The sequence below is a fragment of the Peromyscus eremicus genome, chromosome 8a (assembly GCF_949786415.1).
Source record: "Peromyscus eremicus chromosome 8a, PerEre_H2_v1, whole genome shotgun sequence".
NCBI lineage: Eukaryota > Metazoa > Chordata > Mammalia > Rodentia > Cricetidae > Peromyscus > Peromyscus eremicus.
In genome coordinates this window covers 87939586-87953786 of record NC_081423.1, presented here as the reverse complement: position 1 = coordinate 87953786, position 14201 = coordinate 87939586, and the positions used below count along the sequence as shown (strand labels likewise).

Genomic DNA, 14201 nt, shown 5'->3' with positions numbered 1-14201 from the left:
TCCTCACCTCATTGTTCATGTAATGTAAATCAAGAGGCTGCCCGAATACTGTTGTCACCTTGTGCTCCACGTCTTCGTATCTCACAGGCCGGCTGAATGCTATAATTCTAAAGAGAGCAAGAACATGGGTTAACCATATATTTAAAAATTAGAAAGTGTCTTAGTTATTTTCTACTGCTGTGAAGAGACACCATAACCAAACAACTTACAAAAGAAAGCATTTAATTGGGGGCTTGCTTACAGTTTCAGAGAGTGAGTCCATGACCACCATGTGGTGGGGCATGCAGGCAGGCATGGTGATGAACAGTAGTGAGAGCTTTTATCTCATCCACAAGCAGCCGACAGAGACTGGGCCTGCAGTGGGCTTCTGAAACCTCAAAGCCCACTTGGCACACCTCCAACCCACACATCCTAAACAGTCCAACCAGACATCAAACATTCAAACACATAAGCCTATGGAGTGCATTCACATTCAAATAACCACAGAAAATAATTTTGCCGTCAAATTTGTCTTCTTGGATTGGGGATAAAGTTAAGTGATAGAGCACCTGACCTGGTAACAAAAACTCCTCCCCAAGTGGTGGTGTATAATTTCAATCCCAGCACTTAGAAGGCAGAAGCAGGCAGATCTCTGTAAATTAGAGGGCAGCCTGGTCTACAAAGAGAATTAGAGGCCAGTCAGGACTGAAGGGTATGAGACCTTGTCTCAAACAAACAAACAAACAACCCCAAAACCAAAAACTACAACAGCAAAAAACTTCTAATGACAAAATAAACTATCAATGAAATTAAACCACAAAATGAAGAAAATCAATAAAAGTTAGGATTGGTTAAAAGAATAAATTTAAGAAAATTTAGAAAGTATAGGGCAAGAGAAATGGCTCTGTAGTTAAGAGCACTACTTGCTTTTCCAGAAGAACCAAGTTTGATTTTTAATGCCCACTCACATGATGGCTCACAAAGTTCTATAAGTTCAGTTCTAGGGAACCTAATACTGTCTTCTGGCCTCTAAGGGCACCAAGCACACAAGTGGTATACAGATATACATGCAGGCAAAATATCCAACAAATAAAATAAAACAAAATAAAATTTAATTAAAAAAAATTAAAGCTGGGATTGGTGGCATATGCCTATCAGCATTTAAGAGGCTGAGGCAGCAGATGGAGAGGAATCAGCAGTTAAGAGCACTGGCTGCTCTTCCAGAGGACTAGATTCAATTCTCAGCACCCACATGGCAGCTCAAAACTATCTCCTAACTCCAGTTCCAGGGGTTCTGACATCCTCATACAGACACATACAGGCAAAAAACTAATGCACACAAAATTAAAAAAAAAAGAGGCTGAGGCAGGAGGATCTGAGGTCCTAGGATGGCCTGGGATACAAAGTTAGATCAATGCCTGCCTCAGTTATATAGTGAGATCTTGTGTCAACTCCCACTCCGAGAGAGAGAGAGAGAGAGAGAGAGAGAGAGAGAGAGAGAGAGAGAGAGAGAGAGAGAGAGAGAGAGGGAGGGAGGGAGGGAGGGAGGGAGAGGGAGGGAGGGAGGGAGGGGGGGAGAGGGAGGGAGGGAGGGAGGGAGGGAGGGAGGGAGGGAGGGAGAGAGAGAGAGATCGATCAGTAAGAAAAAGATAAAGTCAGGTATGATGGCTCACATCTGTAATTCCAACATTCAGGAGGCTGAGGCAAGAATATATCCAAGAGTTCAAGGCCAACTTTAGCTACAAATAAGAACACTGTGTCTCAAAGGGGTTGTGGGGAGTGGTACCCACAGACAAAAAGCAACAATGACAAAAAAAACCAAAACCAACCAAACAAAACTCAGGAAGATGAAGAGAAGGAAAGAAAACAAAAAGCAATAGGAAAGTAGGAAGAAGTCAAAGCTAAAACAATGTGCAGTGATAGCCACCAATGGCTAGTGCATTCTCATGATGCCCAGGGAGGGCAAGTCAGACTAGTGGTTGAGTGTAAACACGCCATACAGCCTCTATGCTTCTTGCCTTCCATGCTGACAGGAAGATGGCTTTTCCATGTTAGCCTGCAGAGTGGGAAGTGGTGTCATCAGAAGTAAGCAACTCACAAAAGAGAAGCCTCTAATTCAGTAGGTTTTTATAAATTCTAACTAGGTAATTTCTTTAATGTTCTTCTATGCTAGGTAGACTCAAACCAATGAGCAGTATAAAAAGTCTTCCTCATCTAGAATTGTTATTCAATATGGTAACCAGTAGCCACATGTGACCACTAACACTTAAAATTAAAATATGTTCAAAACTGGTTCCTTGCTGGGCATGGTGGGTACATGCCTTTAATCTCAGTACTTCAGAGGTAAGGGTAGGTGGATTTCTCTGAGTTTGAGGCCAGCCTGGTCTCCTGGACAGCTAGAGAGACCCTGCTCAATAAACAAACAAACAAATAAACAAACCCAACAAAAAAACAACAAAAAAATTGATTTCTTGGTTTCATCAGCCACCTATCACACGCAGCTGGTAGGTACTGTAATAGATAATGTAGACACAGAATATTTTCATGATAGCTGTAAGTTCTGTTGAAAACTTTGATAGAATATTAATGTAATCATATCTGTTCTTTGGAAATTACATTGACATTTCAATTGTCTCTACTAGGAAATCTATCTACACTATAATAATCCTTGTATTTTTTTTCCCCTTTCTCAAATCAATCCTCCCAAGCAGTAGTACTGCTAGGTGCTATATATCTGGGCTATCTAGATGGAGGTACTAACTGTAACCTTTGGAGAGAAACATTCTCCATTAATGCTGAAGGGTAAACCATATTCCACTAATTAAGACCTTAGCAAAAGTCCAAAAGGACCCAACATTTCCATGAAACACCTTTGCATATATATCAATGTGTACCTGGTGCCTGAGGAGGCCAGAAGAGGGCACTGGATCCCCTGGAACTGGAGCCAGGATGTTAGCTACTATGAGGGTGCTGGGAATCAAACTCCAGGTCCTCTGGAAGAACTGGCAGTGCTCTTAACTACTAAACAATCTCTCCAGTCCCAGTATGAGGGAGCTAGCCCTCCTCCAGTGCTGGAAAGCAATCAAGCTCAGAGATAAGTTCTTCTGCATCGCACCTGGCTATGAGATAGTCAATCACCCTAAACTGCTTCAAAGTCTGGTCAGGATCAGAAACCATGACTTCCCAGAGCATCGACTGGCTAACAGACCTTAGGCCAGTGCTTAATTTTGTCTTACTATAAAGGTTTTCAGAGGGAAACAGTCTTCCTCTCTGCCCTCTTAGAGGGTGGACAGTCAAGGTCCTACTCTTCTAAAATGGAAGTCTACCTATGAAAGGGAATACCTAGACAAATGGGATGAGTCACTAATTCTTTCACCTTTTCTATAAATTCCAATTCTACAATGGCCTACATTTATAAAGACACTGGGGCTGGAGAGATGGTTCAATAGTTAAGAGCACTGGCTGTTCTTCCAGAGGATCTGGAGTTTGATTTCCCAGCACCCATATAGTAGTAGCTAAACACCCTAGCTCCAGTTCCAGGGGATCCAATCCCCTCTTCTGGCCTCCTCAGGCACTAGGTACACAGGTGATGCATGGACATACATGCAGACAAAACACTGACACACATAAGATTAAAAAATAATAAAAGAAGGAAAGATACTCCTTCTCTATAAAAACTAAAGAAAGTCCACAATGACCCTCTTTACCAAATCATAACAGATGAAATACAGGAAACTACGAGATGCCTGGCACAGCTTAAGCTTGGCTCTTTGGTAGTAACTCTCTCAAGTCCTCAGTTGTACACATAGTACACAAACAGTGAAATGCCATAGTTCCTGAAAACAACTCCATTAAAAAATGCAGATTTTCAAAACCCTGATAGCAGCATTTTTCAGCTCAGGGCTTCAGAAGGCGATTCCTGCCTGACTACCTTAAATACTTGTGGTTTCCATCTGGCAGCTTCTCTGAAATCAAACACATACACTCTTACATTTTAAGGCTACTCATGGAAACTGCACACCACTTTGGGAACAGGGAATTCAGAGACCATAACTGCATAATTAAGCTCCAACACAATTGAGCTTTTGATTCCATATCTACTTCTGAAAAGGCTCTGGTGCTCCAAGTTTGGTCATTCCTCAAAATCACAGTCAGGTCAGAAAATAAAAAATACCAACGATGAAGCGGCAACTTAACTTCCTTGCTTCTGGCAGGACACAGGATATGCAATTAGGGGACAGGGCTCAGCTCTCCCTTCCTCCAGGTTAGAATAGCCCTAGAACTCAGAGTAGCAGCGGGACCCTGGCTCTGCCGACTATCGTGTCTACAGTACTTTCACCAGGAAGCTCTTTCAACCTTGTACGCTTCTCTGAGAATGAGTCTTTTCAAGGGACAACAGCAACTATCCATCTCCTTTGGAGCTGGCTTCAAAGTGGGCTGAAATGCATCAGCTGCAGAAAACTCTCAGAATAAAGAAAAGGAGTAAGGTACTGCAGGTACCCATAGCAGGGCTCTATAACCTTCTTGTGGCAATGCTGTTTACTCCTCTGTGGTGGTTTGAATGAGAATGCCCCATAGGCTCATGTTTAAATACTGGATCCCATTGATGAAATTATATGGGAAGGATTAGGAGGTATGGCCTTGTTGGACAAGAGGTGTCACTGGGGGTGGACTTCAAGGTTTCAAAAGACTCTCACTGTTTCTTGTTACCTCTCTCCAACAGCTACTTTTGAATCAAGCTGTGAGCTCTCAGCTGTTGCTAGTGCCATGCCTTTACTCCTCTATCATGGACTCTAGCCTTCTGAAACTGTAAGCCCAATGAAACTTTCTTTTACAAGTTGCTTCCATCACAGTGTTTTATCACAGCAACAGAAAAGTCACTAAGGAAATACACAAAGGGAAGGATAAAGGGAGAAAAGTGAGGGAGAGAAAAGCAAAAGGGGTGTGTGTGTGACAAGACTGAAAGCACATTGAGCTGCAAAGAGGCCACATCCACAACACAGGGTCCTAAATTCTCCACAATGAGCAGAGAAATTAAGTGAAATCACATCTTTCTCCACTGAGAATTTCCACCTTGGCTCTTTACAAAATAATTATAACTAAAATATTAATAAGAAAAGTTAATTAAAAAGAAAAAAACTTATTACTAGAGGTAGTTTTCTGAGCTCAGTGCTTTCTCAGGACTTCAGCATACATTAACACAGTTACTTATCAGAAGGCAACTTACCGTCTCTCCCCATTGTGTTCAAACTTGATTCTGACGTCACTCTGCCAAAGGGAATAACAGATAGGTTAGAGAGTTCTCTGAAGTTTCCAGTAAGCCATGGATAATCCTTTAGGCACTGGGCAAACATTACCATTAATTAACACTTAATGGCTCCTGTTCCAGTTTTTCACTCAGAAAGACCATTCTTTTCTTTCCTTCAAACTTGAATTTTCTGCTTTAATCTTCCCCCCTTTTTTTTCTTCAAAAAATTTTCATACAATATATTTTGATCATGTTTTCCCCTCCCCCAACTACTCCCAGAACCTCCTCACCCACCCAACTTTGGTTCTTTCTCATTCTTTCAAAAACAGACAGACAGAACCACTGTGGTGGTTTAAACCAGAATGGTCCCCATAGACTTATATGTTTGAATGCTTGGTCCTTAGTTAGTAGAACTATTTGGGGAGGGTTAGAAAGGATGGCCTTGTTGGAGGAGATATGTTACTGGGGGTGGGCTTTGAGGTTTCAAAGGCCATGCCAGGCCTAGTCTGTCTGATACTAATGTAAACTATTTTTTATATTCCTGTTTAAGATAATTTATATATTGATACAATTATAAAACTATATTTCTTGTATTGTGTATATATAATATATATTTCTACTCCTATTTGAAATATCTTGTATATTGATACAAATGTAAAATTATCTTTGTCATACTGTACATATGTTCTACCTCTGTTTAGGATATTTTGTATATTGTCACAATTTTGAGGTCATTGTCCTTTTACTATACATTTGCTTACAGACTGTTTACCTCGTTTATATGAAGGCTTAGTCCTCAGGTTATTTAGGTAGATAAGACTTACAGAATTATAGTCACCCATGCTTGTCATCTCTATAGTTATGTTAGGTTGTCCAGATTTACAGATAAATAGGTCATATGGACAGGTAGTCTTCAAACACTTCATAGACCTAGAGAATATGGCATTTAAATAACTTAGAATTCTGTTGACATGAGACAAGATTGCTCCTAGCAGTACTGATCTGATCCCGAGAGAGAAGTTTGTCTTCTTTCTGGCATAATGGCCTGCTAGGCAAAGAACTGCCCTTACCTCGACTTCTGACAGTACAAATGCTGTCCTTTCTGGACGAGGGGGACACAAAGAAAAGTTATGAAAAGTTTTATTAACTCCATATACTCCCAGTGTCTTTCAAAGGGCTGAAGGAGTGTCCTACAGGGTCTCCAGACCATACCTTAAGAATCACTAAATTAGAATAAAAGAGTATCAGAGCCGGAGAGATGGTTTAGGGCCAGTGAGATGGCTTAGCTGGCAAAGGTGCCTGCTGCCAAACCTGAGAACAACCCTGTAGTAGGTAGCCATTCCAGCTTTGACCTGGAAGTTCCAACCTCCATTGAGGCTTCCGTAACGGTTATGCCTATAAAGCAGGGCTGAGAGAGGATGCTGAAGACCCAAGATCCGGATGCGTGGGCTCTCTCGGTTCCTGGACCCTGGAAGCTGGAGGTAGACTGAGCAGAGTTCTCCAGAGAACATCCGCCGGACTTCACCACACCTTTTCCAGACCCTGTAAACTATCCCTTCACTTGTAAGTTACCCCACAAAATAAACCTCCCTTTTAACTATGTGGAGTAGCCTTAATAATTTCACCAATACAATTCCAGGACCCACATGGTGGAAGGCAAAGAACCAATTCTCAGAAGTTGTTCTCTGATCTCAGCATACATAACGTGGCACACACATACACACAGAATAAACTAAAATGTAATGAAAATTATGGCTTAATGGGGCTGGAGAGATGGCTCAGAGGTTAAGAGCACTGACTGCTCTTCCAGAGGTCCTGAGTTCAATTCCCAGCAACCACATGGTGGCTCACAACCATCTGTAATGAGATCTGGTGCCCTCTTCTGACCTGCAGTCATACATACTGTATACATAACAAATAAATAAATCTTTAAAAAAAATTATGGCTTAAAGCACAGTAAAAGTACTCATTCTTCAACTAGAACAACACTGTATTTAGATACACCTATAAGAATCTTCCTCATAGGACTGAAGGAACTAAAGTATTCCAAGGTGGGCCAGAACTCAAGCACTGCTCTATGTTAAATTAGTGTGGAAGGGATCTGAACTTTTACTCCAAACCCCAAATCACTCCCACTGAAGTATAACCAAGCCCATGACTTGTATGCCCAGACCGGGCAAGTTCCCAAATCTGAGTTTCTTCTGTCAGGCTGGTCATAACAAGCCACAAATAAGGAAAGTTCAGATAAAGATAACTATGTTCAACTCCTTCACCATTCTCTGAAGCAGTTCAACTCATAGCCCAGTCTCCTCTGACTTCTGTGACTTGGCTCTAGTCTGAAGAACTTGACAGCACTCTAACCACTTCTGCTTCTTGATGGTTCCTCTTTCACCTCCTCTCTCCCAGTATATGACCTCCCATGCTTTAGACCTCTGGCTTTCGGCTGCTCTCAATACCTTCTCTTCAGTCAACCTCTAGAAGAGGAGTCTTATATCTCTAGGGCCACTCCAATCTAAGATGAAGCAAAGCTTCATCTACCTGACATGTATTTGAAGCAGCTATGAATTTGTTAAGAATGTAGCACTGGGCTGGGCGGTGATGGCACACGCCTTTAATCCCAACACTCGGGAGGCAGAGGCAGGAAGATCTCTGTGTGTTCAAGACCAACTTGGTCTACACAGCTAGTTCCAGGACAGCGAGGGATACACAGAGAAACCCTGTCTTGCAAAACCACAGTGATGGAGGCACTTGTTGCCAAGTCCGAGGACCCCAGTTCAGTCCCTGGGACTCCACAGGTGTAAAGACACAGACACACAGGCGCACACACACAGTCTCTCTCTCTCTCTCTCTCTCTCTCTCTCTCTCTCTCTCTCTCTCTCTCTCTCTCTCAATTAATTAGAATAAGTAGCAGCAACAGCAGCCATTTTTAGTCCCAGCACCCAGGAAGCAGAGGCAGATGAATCTCTATGAGTTCAAGGTTGGCCTGGTCTATGAGTTCCAGGTCAGTCAGGGTTACATAGTTTAAAAAAAATAAAAATTAAAAACTAAAAACAACACATTGAGGTTTCAAGAGGTAGCTTGGAGGTTAAGAGTATTTGTTGCTCTTGTAGAAGATTGGGATTTGGTTCCTAGCACCCACATACTATTTGTAACTTCAATTCCAGGGGATCTGATGCTCTCTTCTGACCTCCTTGGGCACTAGGTATGCATACGTTACACACATTTAAGCAAAAACTCATACACATAAAAACCTTTATAAAAAAATGTCAGCAATGGAATCAAACTACCTTAAGTTCTGGTTCTACAGTTTCCTGGCTGTGTCACCTGGCACTTGTCATTTAAACCCCCCTGTGACTCAATTTTCTCATCTGCAAAGTGAGACTGTGATAGTACTTACTGGATAGACTTTCCAAAAAATTAAATTATATAATCAAGCAATGAGATTAGAATGGTATCTGACATACAAGTTCTCAATAAATGATTATAAAAACTCCCTTATCTTTTAGCCAAAATATTTGGAACCAAAATAGTCTGGAATGCACATTTAGGACTTAGGCAGAATGGTGTGTATTCTATTTATCACGTGATGCTTCTCTCTTACTGGGGGCAGTAGCTAGGGAAGCAACCTACAGCCAAGGCAGAATACACACCAGTTATTTCCTGACGTTAGCCATGTGTAGTTCTGATCAACGGCTTGGGACAGAACTGAGTTCTATATTCTGGCAGCTACATGTTTCAAAGTAGTGCCTGACCCCTCAACATGGGTACAGAGATATGGAAAAAGCTATCTTCCTCCTCATACTGGACATACCAAGTTAAGTCACAGAGACTCAGGGTACGAGGTTTGTTTTGTTGTCAAATGAGTGTCCACAAATAAAAAAAAACCAAAAAACTGGGGCTGAAGAGATAGCTCAGTGGTTAAGAGCACTACCTGCTCTTCCAGAAGATCTGGGTTTAATTCCCAGCACCCACATGGTGACTCACAGCCTAGTTCTATTGGGCACCAGTCACACACATGGTACACAGACATGCAGGCAAAACATCCATATACATAAAAATAAAAATAAAAATTTAAACAACAAAAACACCCTAAAAAAATCTTTTATTTTTGCATAATTTTTAGGATTTTCAAAACTGCAGCTGGGGAAGTAGAAACCTGCAAAAATCAACACACACACACACACACACACACACACACACACACACACAGAAACCTGCAAAAATCAACACACACACACACACACACACACACACACACACACACACACATATACACACACACACCCCTACCTGCCCATTCTCAGTTTTTCCCCCATTGTAATTTCTTAACCTGGCCTGTATGTCTATATCAACTACCCTCTTAAACTAGTCCCCCTTCTCAATGTCAATATTTCTTTTTGTTTCTCTCCTAGGGGTCAAACTCAAGGCTTTACACATGTTACCTCTAGCTAGACAACCCTTCTGTGTCATTATATCAAAATTTGAGGGCTAGAGAAATGGTTTAGTGGTTAGGAGCATGTTTTGCTCTTCAAGAAGCCTAGAGTTTTGTTCCTAGCACCCATGTTGGGCAACTCACAACTGCAATTCCAGGGAATCTGACAATCTCTTCTGCACATAAATAAAAAAATTAAAAATTAATTTTAGGGTCTGGGGAGATAGCTCAGTGGTTAAGAGCTCTGGCTGCTCCTCCAAAGGACTCAGGTTCAGTTCCCAATATCCATATGGCAGCTCACGATCTTCCTAGCTCTAATTCTAGGAGACCTGATGCCCTTTCCTGATATTTTCTGGCACCAGGCATGCATGTGGCACATATACATAGATGCAAGCAAAACAAGCACACATATAAAATAGAAATAAATAAACCCAAGAAATACAAAGTAACTTTGATCGTACTGTCCTCTCTATGTACACAAAAATCTGTGACCATGAACCTTTCCTTCCTTCCCCCTTACTTTCTGCTTAAACACCTTTAGCATGAGACTCTGCTTCCTGTTCTTCCTGGTATCACCATTGTTGAGAACCTTTCCTCTTAGTCCTGGATTCCTTTTTGTTTTTTGAGAAAGGGTCTCTACAGAGCCCTGGCTGTCCTGGAATGCACTATGTAGATCAGGCTAGCCTTAAAATTACAGAAATACACCTGCCTCTGCCTCTGATTCCTGAGTGTTGCATTAAACCTGTGTGCCACCATACTCTGATAATCCTAGATTTTTTTGTTGTTGTTGTTGTTGTTGTTGTTTTTTCCAAGGCTGGGTTTTTCTGTGAAACAGTCCTGGCTGTCCTGGAACTCACTCTGTAGATCAGGCTGGCCTCGAACTCACAGAGATCTGCCTGCCTCTGCCTCCCAAGTGCTGGGACTAAAGGTGTGCGCCACCACTGCCCGGCTAATCCTAGATTCTTAAAGCTACTTCTGCACTTCTCTGTTCCTCTCTTCCACCCACTCTATTCTTTTATTTTCTATTATTTATCCCATTAACTCTACATTTTCTAATATCAACCATCCTAAATACCTCTTTCACCATATCCCTTTCTTGTTAAAAAATTATCAGTGATGCCCCTGACCTATAGAAGAAATACTAAATTCTCTGCCATCATTTGCAGCTCCTTCAGTTTACCTGACTATATTATACTGCCTGTTCCCCCAGGAACCCTCTTCTCCAGCCATGTCAATGTGTACCATTGTTCCTCAAATATGCCGTATTCTTTCCCCTAGGTCTTAATCACCTCTTTCCTAATCGTCACCTCTTATTTCATCTAATTAAACCTTTATATATCTTTACACATGGTTCAAGTGCCACTTCCACTTGAAATCACTTCATAAAGGTTGACCCAAGCTCATACCTTTCACTTTCCTGGCTTCTGCCAGCATTCACTCTCTATACCATATAATTATGCACAGCCACATCCAGCTGCAATTTCTCTCTCAACCCCTCCCTCTAATTTTTCTCACTTCCTCCTTCCTCTCATTTTTCTAACCCCAACCCTCATTTTTACCCCAAGACAAGATCTCACTATATAGCTCAGGCTGGCCTGAAACAGTGATCCTTCTGCCTCTCCTGAATGAATGTTGGGGTTACAAGCATGTGTCACTATGCCCATCTTCCTTTCCTTCCTCTCCTCTCTCCTTTCTGTGTATTTCCCATTTCCCTGTAAGACTACATGTTTTCATACACAGAACACAACACATTTTGAGGGGGGGTGTCTTTAAGAAGTTTGACTGGCCGGGCGGTGGTGGCGCATGCCTTCCCAGCACTCGGGAGGCAGAGCCAGGTGGATCTCTGTGAGTTCGAGGCCAGCCTGGGCTACCAAGTGAGTTCCAGGAAAAGGCGCAAAGCTACACAGAGAAACCCTGTCTCAAAAAAACCAAAAAAAAAAAAAAAAAGAAGTTTGACTGTAGGCATATATTAAACTGGCTGGAGACATGCTACAGCTACTGAAAAAAATTTCAGTATAAATACTGAGGTCAGTTGGTAGAATGCCTGATCAACACACACAAGGCTTTGGGATGGATCTCCAGTACCATAAAATTGAGGATAGTGGCACGGGCCTATAACCCTATCACTTAGAAGACATAGGCAGGAGGATCAGAAGTTCAAGGTTGTCCTTTGCTACATAGTAGTTCAAAGCAAGCCTGGGTTATATGAGGCCTTGTTTAAAAACAAACAAACAAAAAACAAGCTGTGGTGGTCTGAATGAAAATGGCCCCCACAGACTCATAAGGAGTGGCATTATTAGAGGTGTGGTCTTATTGGAGAAAATGTGTCACTGGGGGGTGGGTTTTGAGGTTTCAAAAGCTCAAGCCAGGCTTAGAGGCTCACACTGTCTTTCTGCTGCCTGCAGATCCAGATATAGAACTCCAAGCTCCAGCACCATGTCTGCCTGCATACCACCATGCTTCCTGCCATGACAATAATGGACTAAACCTCTGAACTCTAAGGGAACCCCAATTAATGTTTTTCTTTATAAGAGTTGCTGTGGTGGTGGCAAATGCCTTTAATCTCACCACTTGGGAGGCAAAGGCCAGCCTAGTCTACAAAGTGAGTTCCAGGACAGCTAGGGCTGTTACAGAGAGAAATTCTGTCTTAAAAAAAAAAAAAAAAAAAAAGCTGCTGCAGTCATGGTGTCTCTTCACAGCAATAAAACCCTAAGACACGAGCCAAAAACAAACAAACAAACCCACAAAAGCAACAAACAAAATACCATTCAGATTTAGGCAAATAAAGTCCCCTGTCCACCAGAGTTAATTGTTAAGGAGAAAGTTAACTGGTGAAAGCTATGATCAGGAAAGTTGACAGTGTAAGCCTCACAGCTGACTCAAAGTCAGTAAGGATAATATGAATAACCAACAATAATACCAGACTTAAGCAGAAATGACTTCAAGTCTGCACATGTAATCCAAAAGGGCTCTAAGAATAAAAAACTCGGGGTTTATTAAGTAAATGTTGTCAATTAATTTGACCTGGTCAAGCCTCCCTCAGTCATCATCCCTTGTACCCTCTCTCTAATTCTACACTGCCCCTTCTCCCTATATTTGCTGTTTTTGTTTGACAGGGTCTCACTATGTAGCCCTGGCTGGCCTGAAACACAAAGGTTCTGACTGCCTCCACCTCTCTAGTTCCAAAATTAAAGGTATATGCCATCACACCAGGCTATTTGCTGTATATTTTTGGTGGCTCCTTACACATTTGGAACTGGAATCTTTTTCTCAAAGATAGTACATAAATTAAGTAAAAAGAAAATGGAAATAGTAATTTTTTTTTTATTATAAATGACTCAGGGAAGTAATAAAAAAAATTAATGGAAGGGATGATTATAAACTAAACTTACAAAGCAATTCTAGGTTTACGTGTATCTTATTTTCAAGCTGGCCAGCCCTCCTTTCCTTACCAACAATCTCTGAAAAAGAAAAGGAGTTCTAAAGAGTGAAGAGTGGGTCTGTGTTTGGAATTGATAACCAAGGCCCTGCCCTGCTTATGCCTGCCACGAAGAAAGCAGCTTTCCAACGCAGAAGTACCCACTAGTAGACATCTGAAGAATCAGATCCTGACCCTGGAATCTATGCAAGCATAGAGAAGAGTAGTAAGTTTTAAGGATTGTGTTTCTTCCTCCAATGGGATTATCAGAAATTGGACTAGATTCACAAGTTTGCAAAAGATCATTAATTAGATAATAATGACAAGTCAATAAAGGCAGAAAAATCTTAATACTTTTAGTTCTACAACAACACGCAAAGTTCTGATTAGAAGTGGGCTTTCCCCAAAGCTCAAATCCATAGCGCTAGAACACAGAAGAAATGATACAATCACTACAACTTTACATTTGTACATTTTTTTAATAATGTGCAAAATACATCCTTTGATCTTGCAAAAATCTTACATAGAAACAATGACTATTAAATATGTCTCTATTTCAAACGGAAAAACTGAGGTTCACAAAAGTTACCTGAATTACATTCAGTATAATTGCTGTGGCTAGAAATCAACAGGTCTGTTTGTTTTCTGGCTCCATTCCATCTTTGTGTAAGAGCTCTCCAAACCGTAAAGTATTGCTTATATACATGTTTAGAGTCATTGACATTGTTAACTGCTATCATAAAACTCTGTGTCAACAGGTGATTAACAAACAACCCTGGGCCAGTGTACTTTACACTACACTGTCAGCTCCATGAATTGTGAACTGTGAATTGATGAGCGCTAAAGAGATGCTGTGTAGCATGGACTGTAAAGCCATGCACAGGCCCCAGCTATTCCTAGGATGTGTCATATATCCAAGATGTTCAGTCAGCTATAACTATGCTCTTGGTTTCCAGGGTCCTAACATATAGAAGGGAAATTAAAAAATCACAAACCTACCTCCTAACAAATGGCTTACAGCTGAGACCCCATGCCCATGAACTCCCATAACTACTTAGAACACTTATTTATACTCAAATGTATTTTCTCTTTCAATTGGTTACCAGGCTTGTTTACTTAAGGAA

At 41.3% G+C, this 14201-nt stretch overlaps 1 protein-coding gene across 2 annotated transcripts in view; it reads right to left on the bottom strand.

Moving 5' to 3' along the window:
* The window catches only part of Map3k3 (mitogen-activated protein kinase kinase kinase 3), an 80861-nt gene that overhangs the window by 49307 nt on the left and 17353 nt on the right, over positions 1-14201 (bottom strand). For both annotated transcript variants that reach the window (XM_059271961.1, XM_059271962.1), the window contains exons 3-4: positions 5207-5247; positions 8-107 (exon numbers count right to left, since the gene is read on the bottom strand). In XM_059271961.1, the coding sequence (XP_059127944.1) occupies positions 8-107; positions 5207-5247 (141 nt within the window). The remainder of the gene's footprint in view (positions 1-7; positions 108-5206; positions 5248-14201) is intronic.